Consider the following 16,119-nt stretch of genomic DNA (forward strand, 5'->3'; position numbering starts at 1 on the left):
AATAAAAGTGCTCTGCTCTCTGATTTATTAATTTCCTGCTGCAGACACTGTTAGCAAGAAATGTAGCAAAACATATAATGCAAATGAGGGGGCTGTCCTAAGTGTTTGGTTACCAAGAGATAAAACCCACAGATCTTCTTTTCCATCACCTTGCTTAACCTGTTCACGAGGAAAAATAGGGAAATAAACATGTGATCACTTCTTGTTGTATTTGGTGCTATATAAAGTTTAATTGAATTGGAGACGGAAAAGAAACATCTCACTGGAGCTCGTAATTCAGAGATGCTTTATTCACCCACGTCTTGTGTAAACATTACAGCTAATCAGTGCAAATTAATCACATTTATAAGCAGTACCTTATTAGTCTTATTAATATTTGCTCATTATTAGATACGTAAACTCCTCTATTTGGGGCAAGGCCTCATCCTTGAAGTGAAGTTGGCAATCCAACCAGTATCTTGGGATCTTGTTCACAAGTGAGAGTACTGATCAGGACCATGGACTTCTCCGCTGAGGATCTTGCCCCCGCGACCCGGCGAGCAGTGGAACCAAATTTCTGTTCATTGATTTTATTTTTCATTGGTAATATAGTATTGCATGCATTTGAAAAGAAATCACAGTTGGCCATAGCCTTGTGTTATAGTCAGAAGTTGCTCACTCAGGTCAGTTGGCCCCTAAAACAAAGCAGAGAAAACAGTTGATTTCCAAAACGTTGATCCTATTGTTAAGATGGTTAATTTGCTTATTTTGGTTTCATTTACTCACATTTGATTGGTCCAATTGTAATTGAATCCAAAATAGTAGAGCTAGAAACAGAACGACGTTTCCGGCCTCTGCAAGGCTACAACAAACAAAGATAGAAGATGGTATCAAACAAGGTAGATGGCCGGGGATGGAAAATGAGGACAGAGATAATGGAGACTTACTGAAACACAGGGACCCTGGTTCCTGTTGCAGAGGGAGAAGCTGCAATGGAGAAAAACATTTCTGTTTTTGCCATCGAGTAGGAAGATCAGGGCAGAGAAACGAGCCTGTGTGGATCTGCCATTCTCAATCACTGAAACCTGACTGTTATCAACTGGACACCTGTCAGGACGGACAGAGGAGATCATCCACAGTGGTTAGATCGGATTGCATCTCAAACAGTAAATCTTCCAGGACTGAAGCACCTACCTGTTCCGGATGAGAGGGTATTGTTGATAGGAGTTTGGGTATTGATCGTGAGATGCGTAGCAATCCTCCAGAACGACGGCAAAGCCTGGGTCTCGGTCCACAGTGACGCCTACGTACAACATTGAGCCCACAGGAAGGGTGACCAAGCCTGGTGGGTATCTGTCAGTGAATTCTGAATTCCGGAATAGAGACATGTGGGCTTCGGCTTGTCCACCCCAACCTGACATAGCTTCTTCTTCACTGCAGAAAAAAAGCGAGGTGTCATTTTTACAAGATTTGTTTAACCTGACTTGGGATGTCCAATATTTATTTACTTTTTTGCCAACATGCCGATACTACGGTGGCCGGTTGGTGTTTGACGATTCACGGATACAAAACACAAAGGCAAACAAAAAAAATGCAAATGGCAAAACACAAATGCAAAAGCCACAACATGAATGCAAAAGCGACAACAAAAATGCAAAAGCCACAGTACAAATGCAAATGGGAAAAAACAAATGCAAATGGAAAAACACAAATGCAAAAGCCACAACTAAGCTAACAGTTGAAGTCTTTCAACATCCGTTGTAGAGATGCTTCCGTTCATTTTGTAGCTTTTGTATCCGTGTTGTGGCTTTTGCATTCGTGTTTTTCTTGTTTGCATTTGTGTTTTTTTGTTTGTCTTTGTGTTTTTGTATTTGCGAATTGTCTGATACCTACCAGCCACCGTACAATACTGTCCGACATACAGTTTCTGATTCTGATATGTACTGATATCAATATATTCTGCCTTCCCCCCAAGAACCATTTTTATGTCCCATCAAGAATCTCCAATCCAGGCATTATATAATCGTACTTTCTTTTTTGGCAGAAAACCTGGTAATGCTATGGACCGTTATTACATTTTATGCTAATATCGGGCAGGTAACATCAGTGGGCCAATATTATACACTTCTAGAGTCTATTAAATGAAAAAAAAAAGGCTTTAAGATTAATGCTACTTTGTGTTTGTTATATAATTTTTAAGAGCCCTCCCTGTTCTTTCTTTAAAACATAAAATCATTTCAACAGCTTTATAGGCTTTGTAAATTACTAAAACTCGTTATAATATACTTCAATCTCATTTCACTTTAGGGACTACACACTACCCAGTTTCATGTCAAGTGGGTTGGACTAAAAAATATCCATTGGTGACCTGTCCTTACTTTACAACACAGGACGATCTAAAGAGTGTGTAAAGTACTTGTCTTAGCGTTTACTTACATCAAAACAGGTCTGATTGCTACATCAAGGCTGCTTTCTCCATTAAGGGGATAAATGCAGGAGAAAGGAAGTCTCATTGGAGTCCTCAGTGATGTGTTCATCATTGGGTAAATGAAAATGTTGTTGGTGTAAGTGACATGAGTCTGGTTGGACTGAAAGACAGAATAATCCAATTAGTTGCAAACATCAGATCTCCATTCAGCGGATTGGCCGAAAGGAAGATAGAATTCTTACCCTCATCATGTTTCCACAGGACTCTGCTTGAGTCTGGGCTTCATACCAAACATATCGGCCACTAAATCTGACAGCGGTGCAGTTGCGGTCTGCCAGGTGGGCAGTAAGCGCATTCAAACCATGTTGGGCCATGATATTCCTTTGCAGTCCTATTTGCAATCTATGGCTGTCACATGTAAGATGGAAAGCATCAGGCTGAGGATGTATCACTGAAAATATAGAAACATGTTATTATAAAAATGAACAAAATACAAGATAAATAACATGAAATGCGACTATGTGCACAATTATCAATCAATTTTTAGATTGAAAGAATTTTTCAACCTAACATTTTCAACATTTAAATGGTTCGCAGACCTGTTTTTACGTAGTGACAAGAAATGAAAAAAATTAATTTAAAAGATCTTCTGCTTTATTTATGTAGTACTCTTTATTCTTCCTTAATAAAAGGCAGCCATTTATTACTTGAGTTCAGTTTTTCAGCTTCTAGCTATTTATAATATTAACGATTTCAACTTTAATTGAAGTTTCTGAATGAAAATATCCAGAAAGAACTAATTTCTCTTGCAAATACCTAAAAATATTACTTAAACAGCTGTTTATAATATGGTCAGTAACAGACCATAACATATGGTTCATATATTAGTGTAAAAGTTTCTTAATATTGAAAAATGTACTACATTTATTTCAGAGCTTTATTTCAGTGGTGCTGATTGGTAAATATCAAAGTTTAATATCTGAATCAATAAAAATAAAAGTCTCACCTTCACAAACAACACTAGCATCCTCATGGTGATTACAGTTATGGATACCAAAACCTAAATGGCTACACTCTGTTATGGACAATTCGTTTCCAGAACAATGGACATCGTCCAACCAGATGGGTCCACTGCCTTGTCCAAAAGCTGCATTTGTTGGTGCTGAAAGAGCTCTTCCACAGTCCAACTGTCTGCACACCACCTCAGCGTCATTCAGGCCCCAGGAATCATCACACACTGTCCCCCACTGCCCATTATGGAGGATCTCCACTCTGCCAGAGCAGCGACCATCAGAGTTGACCAGCCTGACTGGAGCAGCAGCTGAAAAAAGAAGAAGCACAAAGCACAATTACAGTCAAGTAAACATAAAAGTGTTTAAGAAAGCGTATAAATTAAAAGATATTTATTTTCTTTTTGTTTTGAACATTCACACATTGTGTTTTTATGAGACTCCTCTTTGAACAAAAGAAGGCCCAGCCCAGAAGATAACTGTGCTTGCTTTTTTTTTTACTTTTGAACAGATAGATAGAGATATAGACAGGGACAAAACCTTCTTGGTCTGGCCACCTGCATGTGTGCCTAGTCTCCTAAAATCTTACTTGTGACTGTAACTAGAATAAACCTCATTGAAAAAGACCAGATCTTGTCATCAGTTCTCAGAGCTGTTCAATTAAAAGAACCGAGAAAAAAAGAGAAAGAAAAACCTTACAAAATGATCATCTCTTGTCCACATGTTTAACTTGAAACTGCCTCTATATCACATTACAGACAAAACACAACATTTTTCCAACAATATTCTTTAACAGCACCTTCACAGACGACTCCAGCATCCTCATTGTGACCACAGTTGTGAGATCCGACCCCTTGGTGGCGACACTCTGAGAGCTTTGATTCACTACCCGTGCACATCACGTTATCCAACCAGATGGGTCCTCTCCCTTGTCCAAAGTGTGCATGCATCGGTGCTGAGAGGACCCTGCCACAGCCCAGCTGTCTGCAAACCACCTGAGCATCATTGAGGTCCCACAGATCATCACACACTGTTCCCCACTGGCCATTGTGGAAGATCTCTACTCTGCCAGAGCAGGAGCTGTTTCCCCCATTGACCAGGCGGACTTCTCCCTCTGTGATGCTGGTATTTGCAGATGGTGTTGTGGCGTTATAGGGAGGGTGGGTTGGTTGTGTTGTTTCAAATGGGGGCGGAACTGTGCTGGTGCTTGCTGGAGGAGTAGAAAACAAGCTTTTTGTGAATTGATGAGACATCCACAGCCTGCGCTGTCTTCAACACAAACAAGTTACAGTGGATTTGGTTTTCTAAGCATTTTTAAGAAAAGAAACAAAGTGATTTTCACTTAACGTAAGAAAAGTAGCTGAAATGCAAAAATAAAATATACCTTCACATACAGCACTGGAGTCCTCATGGTGATTACAGTTATGGATACCAAAACCTAAATGGCTACACTCTGTTATGGACGATTCGTTTCCAGAACAATGGACATCGTCCAACCAGATGGGTCCACTGCCTTGTCCAAAAGCTGCATTTGTTGGTGCTGAAAGAGCTCTTCCACAGTCCAGCTGTCTGCACACCACCTCAGCATCATTCAGGCCCCAGAAATCATCACACACTGTCCCCCACTGCCCATTATGGAGGATCTCCACTCTGCCAGAGCAGCGACCATCAGAGCTGACCAGCCTGACTGGAGCAGCAGCTGAAAAAAGAAGAAGCACAAAGCACAATTACAGTCAAGTAAACATAAAAGTGTTTAAGAACGAGTATAAATTAAAAGATATTTATTTTCTTTTTGTTTTGAACATTCACACATTGTGCACTGTTTTCACATGACCCTAAGGTCAGCGAGCAGAGCAGAGCTACACTGCCCTGTGATATATGGCTAAATCACGTTTTTATGAGACTCCTCTTTGAACAAAGGAGAGCCCAGCCCAGAAGATAACTATACTTCCTTTTTTACTTTCTGAACAGATAGATAGAGATATAAACAGGGACAAAACCTTCTTGGTCTGGCCACCTGCATGTGTGCCTAGTCTCCTAAAACCTTACTTGTGACTGTAACTAGAATAAACCACAATGAAAAAGACCAGATCTTGTCATCAGTTCTCAGAGCTGTTCAATTAAAAGAACCGAGAAAAAAAGAGAAAGAAAAACCTTACATAATGATCATCTCTTGTCCACATGTTTAACTTGAAACTGCCTCTATATCACATTACAGACAAAACACAACATTTTTCCAACAATATTCTTTAACAGCACCTTCACAGACGACTCCAGCATCCTCATTGTGACCACAGTTGTGAGATCCGACCCCTTGGTGGCGACACTCTGAGAGCTTTGATTCACTACCCGTGCACATCACGTTATCCAACCAGATGGGTCCTCTCCCTTGTCCAAAGTGCGCATGCATCGGTGCTGAGAGGACCCTGCCACAGCCCAGCTGTCTGCAAACCACCTGAGCATCATTGAGGTCCCACAGATCATCACACACTGTTCCCCACTGGCCATTGTGGAAGATCTCTACTCTGCCAGAGCAGGAGCTGTTTCCCCCATTGACCAGGCGGACTTCTCCCTCTGTGATGCTGGTATTTGCAGATGGTGTTGTGGCGTTAATGTAGATTGGTTGTGTTGTTTCAAATGGGGGCGGAACTGTGCTGTTAATTCCTGAATCTCCTTCATTTGTCCCGTTCACCTCTGTGTAACAATTCACAATAAAAAAAAAAAATAAATAAAAAAAAATAGTTGATTTATAGAAATATTTGCACAGAACCAGATAACAATAACAAACACATTTTTTTACTGGAAACTAAATATATTAAAAAAAGAAGAAACAGTGGGTGAAATGTAGACATGCCAGAATTGGAACAATACCTGCACAGTATGCCAGGGAGCAGGCGGTAGGTGGCGCAAGTTTGTAGACAAAGTAGTTTGAAGGGCAGCGTTTGACTTGGATGTTGTGGGTGTTGAAAAAACAGCAAGAGTTGCTCCACGTATTGCACACTGTGCGAGTCACGATGATTCCTGTCTGTGTGGGATGTGGCTCCTGAATCCACAATGGAGCATGAGTTCCACAACTATGGGACTTTACACAATACTCTGGAATGCGAGCACTAACATTATGAAGGAAGAAGCGATACCAGCCTTGCCAGTTTCTATTTTGATCACAGTGAATTGGGCCCATGGAGACATTTGTTGAACGCCAGTCCTCGTTCAACTCAGTATAGTGCACACAGGGGTCAACACATTGATTGGTGCCGTTTAGATGGACAAAGTCCATGCCTGATGGACAATATGGGTGTACAGATCGAGACCTAATATTAAAAGAAGGCTGCAAGCATTCAAATGAGCCTGGTATGTTAGAACAAATCTGAGGTGGCGTGCAGGGTAAATCAGGCTGGGAGCACTCATCAATGTCCACACATCCCTCCTCTTTTGACCAGTGGTAACCTTGTTTGCAGCAGGAGGAGTCACTGCAGAGTTTAGCATTGTAGCAGGTAAGACCATCACCTACAAAGCCATCATTACAGACACATGAGAGGGTTTCGGCTAAGAAAGAGTCTCCTCTCTCTTTGGACCTGGAGCATTCGGCTTCAGCATGGCATTGAACACAGCTGGTAACCAAAACCCCTGCAGAAAGTAAGAAATTGCATGTAGTTTTTATCAAACTTAGGTTGATTAGGCAAGGCAAGGCAAATTTATTTGTATAGCGCATTTCATACACAAGGCAACTCAATGTGTGTTACATGATAAAACATTCAATTGTTTAAAATCAATAAGAACATTTAAAATCATCAGTAAAATCAATTAAAATCATCAGTAAAATCAATTAAAATTATCAACAAACACATTACATCAACAACATGACCAAAAATCTCTCTCTCAATCATACGCAGTAGAGAAAAAAAGTGCCTTTAACTTTGATTTAAAAATGTTCACATTAGATACTGACTTCAGCTCTGCTGGCAGTTTGTTCCACTTCTTTGCAGCATAACAACTAAAAGCAGCATCACCATGTTTACTGTGAGCTCTGGGCTCCACTATCTGACCTGTGTCCATAGATCTGAGAGACCTGCTGGGTTCATACCTGACTAACATGTCACTGATGGATTCTGGACCAAACCCATTCACAGATTTTTACACCAGCAGCAGAACTTTAAAGTCTATTCTGAGGCTGACTGGGAGCCAGTGTAAAGACTTTAAAACTGGAGTAATGTGTTCTGATCTCTTTGTTCTGGTTAAGACTTGAGCTGCAGCGTTCTGAACCAGCTGTAGCTGTTTGATGCTCTTTTGGGGGATTCCTGTCAGAAGACCATTACAATAGTCCAGTCTGCTGGAGATAAAAGCATGGACCAGTTTCTCCTGATCTTTCTGAGTCATTAAACCTTTCACTCTGGAGATGTTCTTTAGGTGGTAGAAGATGTTTTTGTGATAGATTTGATCTGACTGCTGAATGTAAGATCTGAGTCAATCAAAACACCAAGGTTTTTGACTTGGTCATTACTTGCATAATAATTATTTAAAATAGTATGTTTATTAAAACAAATGTTTCCACAATTAGAGACATCTATCAATAAAACAATACAAAAGAAAGGGAACTTAGTTGCATTTTAAGGTTAAATTTGGTCATCAAGGGGGTAGGACAAGAAAAAAAAAAAAATAATTTTAGCGGTTATTCCAGACACATTTGGTATTTAAAAAAATATTTTCAATCAGTATTTTCTCCAAATTCATTTAGATTTGGTGTCAGGACAAGTACAAGTTACTCATCAACTAAATGCGTCAACAATTTGCTCATGGATTTTATTCAATTTAATGGCTGGGACATAAAATGTCCTCCAATTCTGGAATGACCCATTTCACAGAATAACAATAACAATAATTCAGTTGTGCCACTTCGACACATATCATGCATGAGCTGCGACAGCTTGAGTTTTACAGTAACTATGCACTTTCATGTGCTGAAGTCTCCTTGTGAAAAAAAGCCCATCCACACTTTTACTTTAGCACTGTTCAAAATCCAAGAATCATGATTTCAAGACAGTGAATTGCTGTGATTGTTCTGGTAATTTGGAAATCATTTATTATGTTTCACTGTTCATCTTTATAGACTAGAAAGCTATTTCATGGATTTCAGCATATTTTTACATCCTGGTTGGATGTTCTTTTTGTCCCTATGCTTATAGTATGTAGATTTTTTCCATATAATTACATTCATCGATTGTAGAAATTAATGTCTCTGAATGATGTCTTTAAAAGGCTTGAGTCAGGAATAGAGCTGGGCAATATGGACAAAAATTCACATCTCAATTTTTTTTCTCAAAATGGTGATATACAATATCAATTTTGATATTTAAACTCAATAAAGTCCTACCAGAAAGAATATTCTGGGTGAAATTTGCTAATGTAAAATTCCACACAAACACATTTATTAACAAACTGCTGCATAATATGTTCCACTTTTGGGTTTTTCTCCTCTAAAGGACAGCATGTGTGAGTGAGTTCTGCAGTGTGGCTTGTTTAGGGGAAGGTTAACTCCTAAAACGAGTATTTTAATGAAAAAATAAGCTATAAAATAAAAGTATATCATTATAGGCTATATTGTAATTTTCTATTTCATTGAAATAGAAAACTTGATATAGCTTGACTCTCAATATATTGCCCAGGTCTAGTCAGAAATTTAGATGAATAATACTGTTTTTTTATTTTGGAAAATTGCACTATGTTAATTTTAATGTTTTCATTTGTTTTTTTTTTTGTGTTTTTTTTTTGTTTTTGTTTCTTTTCAACCACTATAAACGTAGTATAAATACAGATGTATCTTCTTTCCTTTTGGCTGTTCCAAACAGTGATGCAAAAAAAAAAAAAAAAAACACATCATTTGATCTATAAATTGTATTATTAAGTTGAAAATAGATTAAATACTTTTCATTAAGTGTAATAAATTCCATCTTTAACCTGATTGCAATGATACCCGACACATATTAGCAATAAGAATCTGATTAGATATGCAATATAGCAAACTGAAAATGCTGGATATCTTACCTGAAGTCAGACTTGTAAATATGTTGAGAAGAGTGAGTAAGAACAGCCCTACAGGAGCTCCCATCTCAAACGCCTATGCCACACAAATTTTTTGCGATGAAAACAACAGTGATTATTTTCAAACCACATTTGAATAACATTTGATTTTGCACAGCATCTCTTTCCATTACCTGTAGAGACAATGTTGGACTTCAACGGTGAATTAAGGCACAATGTTGGACTTCAACGGTGAATTGAGGCACAATGTTGCAGCAACGGAAAGGACAAGTTTTTATAGTCGGCTTTTGTTGGCAGAGGATAAATGTGACACTGGTAAAATACTGTGACTCCACTGTGACCTAGTCAAGTACTGGCTGTTCTCCAAAAGAAATATTTTATTCATTCACCTGTGCTGTGACTCATTGATGTTAAGTGACGTTGAGCAAGACTGATTAACACTAGAAGTCCAATTGAGGGGTCATTTGATCTTTATACCTATAAAGCCCACAGAAGGGTCATTTGACCTGAAGATTTTTACCTAACACCTTCTCCTAAGCTGCAAACAGACGCTTTCGTTATGTAAACAAGGCACCACAGGAGGCGGAGCCACTTTTTTTCAGTTCTTGCTGAGGTTTATTGATGAGGAGTGTGTGACATGAGAAATATACAAAAGAACAACTGAGATTTGTTTTTTTTGTTTGCTTTTATCATAGTTTAGGAAAACAGGAAAATAGTACAAAATACAAGTAATAAAACAAATTTTTACAATTTTAAAAAAGTATGCATTATTAGGTGTGTGTGTGTGTGTGTGTGTGTATCATTTCAGCTCTCACTCCCTCACTCAGCATTGGTCGGAATATACCTGGCACTGCCATATATGTTCTTTCTACATTTGCCACATGTGTATTTGTAGCAGTCAACACATCGTACTGAGGCACAATTTTTCATGCATCGATGGTTGACCTGACACTTGGCCCTTTTCCCAGGACAAGGTGTGGGAGGTTGTTGAAGAAAAAGTTGCTCCTTGCATGCCTTCTTCGTACCCACATGAGAGTTAGACAATTCTGTTGCAAGCTCCAACAGGAAGTCTATCCGTCTCTCCTTCCTCCCGGTGCATGTTTGATAAAGCACATATGCATTCAGTGCTGCCATGTCAATCATGTTGTAGAACACTGCGACAGGCCATCGCCGTGTTCCTGTGCGCACACTGTACTCCTGGTCCATTACATCTACGCCGCACTTTGTGGTGTTGTATCGGGTGATGGTGTTTGGCTTCCTTTTGGTGGTATCCTCAGTCTCAACCATGCTGTGCATGCTGCTGAGAACGTAGACAGTCTTCTTCCGTTTGGGCGCATACACTGTCAGTGTGGCACCAGTGGTTGAAAACACCTAATAAATACGACAAATTGTTATTTTCACAGCACATATGGAGTGCCCCCGTGGTTCGGGGCCCACCCACTTTTCTGGTTATTTCTAAATGTATCGGAACATAGTTGTGTGATATCATTTCAAAGGCAATTCAACGTAGATTGCATTTTTACGTCACACAATTTCATTTGTTTTACTCAGTGGAACCGAGTCATTTCACTGAATTCTCAGGAACGTGGAACGTGCTATTCGGCGCTGAGAAGTTCCGCGGGCCCGGCCGTAGTTCATCAGAACTTGTTTTTTACAACTGCAGCATACACCTTAAATGTTCCAATCTTTTTTCATTGTAAAACATTGAACAATTGTGAAACAATACAAATGTGTTGTTTTAAATGCACATGAGGTAGTTATCTCAAATATAAATGAAAAGTTGAGAGCATTGCTGTACAAAATACTAAATTATACCATCCTTTAATCTTTCCTTTTTTCAGATTTTAAAAACAAACAAAACTTGTGCAACAGGTTGCATTGCAGACCTGTTTGAAGCTCTTTTCCAAAAATAAAGTACACCGCAGTGTTTTGGTTTTGCAAATAAAGAAAATCACAAGGTTTGAGGTAGATAATAATAAATAATAATCTACAGGACAAACTAACAAAGCATCTTAAACCACCACTAAAGTGTTTTAAGTTTTAGATTTCTTTGTAGTGCAAAAAATATATAATAATATTAATGTCCAAATGCAGCAGCTTTGTGGATATTTAAATGTAAAAATATCAATCTAAATATAAATTGCAACACCTTACAGGAAAAAAGCTGCTAAAAGTCAAATGTTCTACAAAAAAGCGTTTTGTTTGCAGTGCATCCTTTGTTCATTGTCATTAGTTTCCCTCTTCATCTTCCCTTTTTTAAAAATATTAATATAAGAATAAGTCAGGTTTTGTTTCCCTGGATTATTCTTTATTTGCCTTTTGTTGTTTTTAGTTGTATGGAATGTTTCATATTCCTGAACCATTTAAACAGATTTGCTTCATATTAATTCAGTGGTTCAGAAAGCTATGATGGGCTCCATTTGATTAAGTTCAATGTGACAAAATACAACACAATAAACTTAAATGCCATCTCAAACTTTATCGTCAACCACTTTGAAACTAAATAAGATACATTGTCATTTTCACAGCACACACAATGACACACCGGTGTTGATGAAAACAAGACCTGCAACACACCTGAGTGGTGAATTCAATGCGGTTTGTCTAGTTTACAGAGGAATTTCCCTGCGAATTGTGTTAACTGTGCCAAGGATAGGTTTTCAATCTAAGCAGTCATTGTGCAAGTGAGAGCGATGTGAAGAAATTGTCGGTGGTGACAGTTCGGCCCTTGTTCATGAATGGTTCCATCAGCCTCATTACTACACTTTCTGACAGTCTCTCCCCACTAGGACGACTGGGGTCCTTGTCAAGATATGGGAGGACATTGCAGATGTACTTGGATTTCAAGTCACAAGTCACCCAAAATTTGATCCCCAACTTGTCAGGTTTTGTTGCAATGTACTGCAGGAAACAGCAGCGAGTCTTTGACGGGAAAAGCTGTTCATCAATAGTGATGTGTCGACCAGGGTTGTAGGATGTGATGCAGTTGGTGACAAACAATCCCCACACATCGGAAATTGCAGCAAACTTATAGGATCTCCGCTCGCTCACTGCGCGTGAACATGTCATCAAAGCGTATGTGTCGCATGATGTCTTGGGGCCGGTTTCGGGACATAGTAGCAATGATCCGTGGGTTTCCCAGGTTTGCTGACTAGCTGAAATGAATTCTCATTTGAGAGCAAGCTATAAGCTATTTCTATGAATATGCAAATTTGGACCATTTCACACCTGACCGGTGACCCTACATGACAATGTGAGAAATGGTCAATGAACGATCCTCTCAAAACTCCCCTGTTTGTACGCCTCTTTTTGTGCCACAGTCAGACAATTGAGCAACAAACAAGTGAAATCTGCATTACAGTTGATGATACTCATATCCAATGTGAGAAGCAGTATTATAGTTAGAGCTCCTCTGCTTCCTACTCTTGTATGTTCTCTATTTACTTTTATTGTTGATAGTTTTTTATTTTATTTACTTTTTTTAACACCTGTAAAGTGTTTTTGAAATGTGCTTATAAATAAAATGTATTGTTATTATTGATAGTAAAGCTAGATTTTCGAGTGTGAAAAGCACTGTATGCGTTCTCACTTTGAAAAGGTAAATTTACGAGGTATACCATTCTCTAACCAGGTCCATGATTATTTTCATCAAGATATTATTTTACAAATTTGAAGCGCACAAGATGGACAGGCCGATAAGTGAAACAGCACTGTTTAGCTGATTGATCACTGTTGAAAAGTCAGGAAAAACCTGATTTTTTTTAACTTGTGTGCAGCATTAGCTTTAGCAGCTAACTCATCATTTCTACTTTGGAGGCCTAATTCGGAAGTACTGAACCAGAGCGAGAGTGTGAAAAGGCTTGTAAGGTGTGAAAAATTCCTCTCCCCCTCCCCTGCTGAGTCCTCCAGCAATGATCACATTGCTTCATTTACAAATGAAAGGATGGTGATTGCCGGTGTCAGGTTGAGCTGAGGATCTTTTGACCCATTGGACTTAGAGGGTGTCTGGAAAATCCTGGGACTGGCAAAAAAAAAAAACAATGTGAGCATTATTGCTATTTCAATGAAGCTTGAAATGGCATACAATTTCTGTGATTTAGCAAAAACAATTTTCTTCAACAACAGTGTGCACAACTATTCTGAAATATCAATATTTTTTCCAAGCACAGGGTGTACAGTGGAAAAGATATATTAGAAGTGTTGCAGCTGTTCCCTTGTTTTTTTGTGTGTTTTTTGTTTGCATTTTTATCTGATAGCTTGAAAAACAACTTGAGCTGGTTTGTGCGTACATACTAGGAACACCTGTTGAAAACATCTTGTCCAGATCAAACACTGAAATATCTTAGTTGACCAATTCCTATCTTTACAGCCACTTGATTAATTGCCTTGGGTTTTTTTCCAAGTATGCCGTCGTCCTCAAACAATGATTGTGTAATTTCGGCAAATCTATACTTTTATATTGTATTTGCTCAATGATAAGTGGCTTTTATCGTTTCCAAGAAGGGAGTGTTTGAGAGAGTTTACAGTATTTACACAAAGGTCGACATACGAGAAGCAGTGGTGTAACTATTATACAAAGGGTGGTCAGAGAATGGGCAAGGCTTTATTAGGGTCAAGGAGAAGAGTGGGTGGGGTGGGTTGTCTTTTGATCGGATCGTTTTAAGTTCTATCAAAGGCGATGTCTGTCCACGAGTGCCCAGAATCTTTGCATGTTGCAACACTTCATGTAAGCAAGTACACCTCACAGCAAAATGGTCCTGGATTCAAGTCTTTGGGGTGGACACTTGGGTACTTTCTGTGAGGAGATTGCATGTTCTCCCCGTGGGTTTTCTCGGGGTACTCTGTCTTCCTCCCACAATCCAAAAACATGATTGTTAGGTTGATCAGACTCTCTAAAGTAGGAGTGAATGGGATTGTGAGTGGTTGTTTGTCTGTGTATGTTGCCCTCCGAGGGAGTGGCACCCTGTTCAGGGTGTACCCCCGTCTGACGCCCAATGAAAGCTGAAGATAGGCACCAGCAAACCCCGCGACCCTGAGAAAAGGATCAAGCGGGACTGAAAATGGATGGATGGAAGGGAAACATGTTAAGTTGAGGTTTCATTTATTCCGACAAGGTTTTCCAGGAAATGTTTTGACTGTCAACAGGAGATACAAATATATTTCTTTGAATTCTTTATTTTTCAGTTGTCTGTGTACTATTTTCACAGGTTCCTTGTGATGTCTCCTTACTCAGTCATGTGCCATTGTCTTTATTTTAACCTGTGTGTCTGTGTGTGGTGGGCGGGGTTTGTACGGGGTAGATGTAACTTAATCTATGTAAAAGCACTTAGAGCTGCTTCACCAGGAACTGTTTCGACTGTCAACTGTCAGTCTTCGTCAGACAAAGACTGACAGTCTTTCAGCAAATAAAAATTTGCTGAAAAACCTGTTCTGAATAAACGAAACCTCATCTTAACACACTGTTCAAAAAGAAGACAAAATGAATCTCGCTGGATGGAAAACATTCAAGAACATTTGTTTCCAACATATTCTTAACACCTATTAATGTTTCAGAGCATCTGCACCTTTTTTGAAATATAGAGGGTGCATTAGTGGCGCTGAAAATTACAGATCCAATGTGACTCAAACAAATACAGTTAATCAATGTACAGCTGCAATAACCTGAGACAAAAACATTAATATATCTTTCATGCACAATGTTGATTTTTATGAACATACAAATGCATGATTTATATTAAAAAAAAACAGGGATAAGGTAATTATTCTAATCAGGATCAGACAACTATGGTTGTGCTTTTAAATATCCAATAAAGATTGAAACTATCACGTAACAACATGAAAGGACCTGTGACGGCCAGGAAAGCACTACTTCCACTCTGTAGCTGTGCATTCTGCATTGTTAAACCGTTCTCAGGTGAAGAAGTCTTAAACAAATATACATTCAGTATACTTTCTCCATAAGAGTGAAGGCCTGACTGTTGACCTTCCATTTCTTCTCGCCTTGCTCAATCACTTCGGCATTTGCGACTTTCTTTGAACATTTGCTTCTGAAATATATTTCTTTGAATTCTTTATTTTTCAGTTGTCTGAACTATTTTCACAGGTTCCTTGTGATGTCTCCTTACCAAGATCCTCCTCACCCAGTCATGTGCCATTGTCTTTATTTTAACCTGTGTGTCTGTGTGTGGTGGGCGGAGTTTGTACGGGGTGGATGTAATTTAAACTATGTAAAAGCACTTAGAGCTGCATCACTATGTATGAAAACAGCTTTTATAAATAAAAACTGATTGATGTTCTCTTTTCTGGGCCTGACACTCTATTGCTTTAGATACATGCCTGTCTTACAACATTCACACTGCACAATAGTTTCAGCAGGGCTGGACTGCTGTGTTGATATATGGCAAATCTCGTTTTGTGCCAACCTACCTACAGCCACCTGCGAGCAGAGGTGTAAAGAGGGATCTAGGCGTATGTCTCCTTACCTAGATCCTCTGCATGTGCCATTGTCCTTTTTCTGTCCTTATTTTAATTTGTGTGTGTGTGTGGTGGATGGGGTTGGTCTATTTGTAACTATGTAAAAGCACTTTGAGCTGCATCTTTATAACTTTAGCGCTTTTTACAACTAAACATTGATTGATTGACATATCCTACTGAAGTAAGTAC

The 16,119-nt window shown here is 39.0% G+C and overlaps 1 protein-coding gene across 1 annotated transcript; it reads right to left on the reverse strand.

The window, feature by feature from the left end:
* Positions 1-268: 268 nt before the first annotated feature.
* On the reverse strand, positions 269-9,788 carry LOC114471079 (uromodulin-like). The gene is made up of 13 exons (XM_028459658.1): positions 9,630-9,788; positions 9,460-9,532; positions 6,289-7,044; positions 5,677-6,111; positions 4,802-5,116; positions 4,217-4,627; positions 3,414-3,728; positions 2,650-2,858; positions 2,416-2,567; positions 1,174-1,413; positions 927-1,086; positions 766-841; positions 269-674 (listed from the first exon to the last, which is right to left on the reverse strand). Exons 2-13 carry the CDS (start codon positions 9,521-9,523, stop codon positions 664-666), a joined length of 3,144 nt encoding a protein of 1,047 aa, XP_028315459.1. The 5' UTR covers positions 9,524-9,532; positions 9,630-9,788; the 3' UTR covers positions 269-663.
* Positions 9,789-16,119: the final 6,331 nt, after the last annotated feature.

The sequence above is a fragment of the Gouania willdenowi genome, chromosome 1 (genome assembly GCF_900634775.1).
Source record: "Gouania willdenowi chromosome 1, fGouWil2.1, whole genome shotgun sequence".
In the NCBI taxonomy this organism is placed as follows: Eukaryota; Metazoa; Chordata; class Actinopteri; order Blenniiformes; family Gobiesocidae; genus Gouania; species Gouania willdenowi.

Coding starts and splice junctions, on each gene's coding strand:
- LOC114471079 (XM_028459658.1), bottom strand. CDS start 9,523: ATGGGAGCTCCTGTAGGGCTGTTCTTACTCACTCTTCTCAACATATTT. Junction 7,045..9,459: donor ATTTACAAGTCTGACTTCAG/GTAAGATATCCA, acceptor TACTTTCTGCAG/GGGTTTTGGTTACCAGCTGT. Junction 5,117..5,676: donor TGCTGGAGTCGTCTGTGAAG/GTGCTGTTAAAG, acceptor TTCTTTTTTCAG/CTGCTGCTCCAGTCAGGCTG.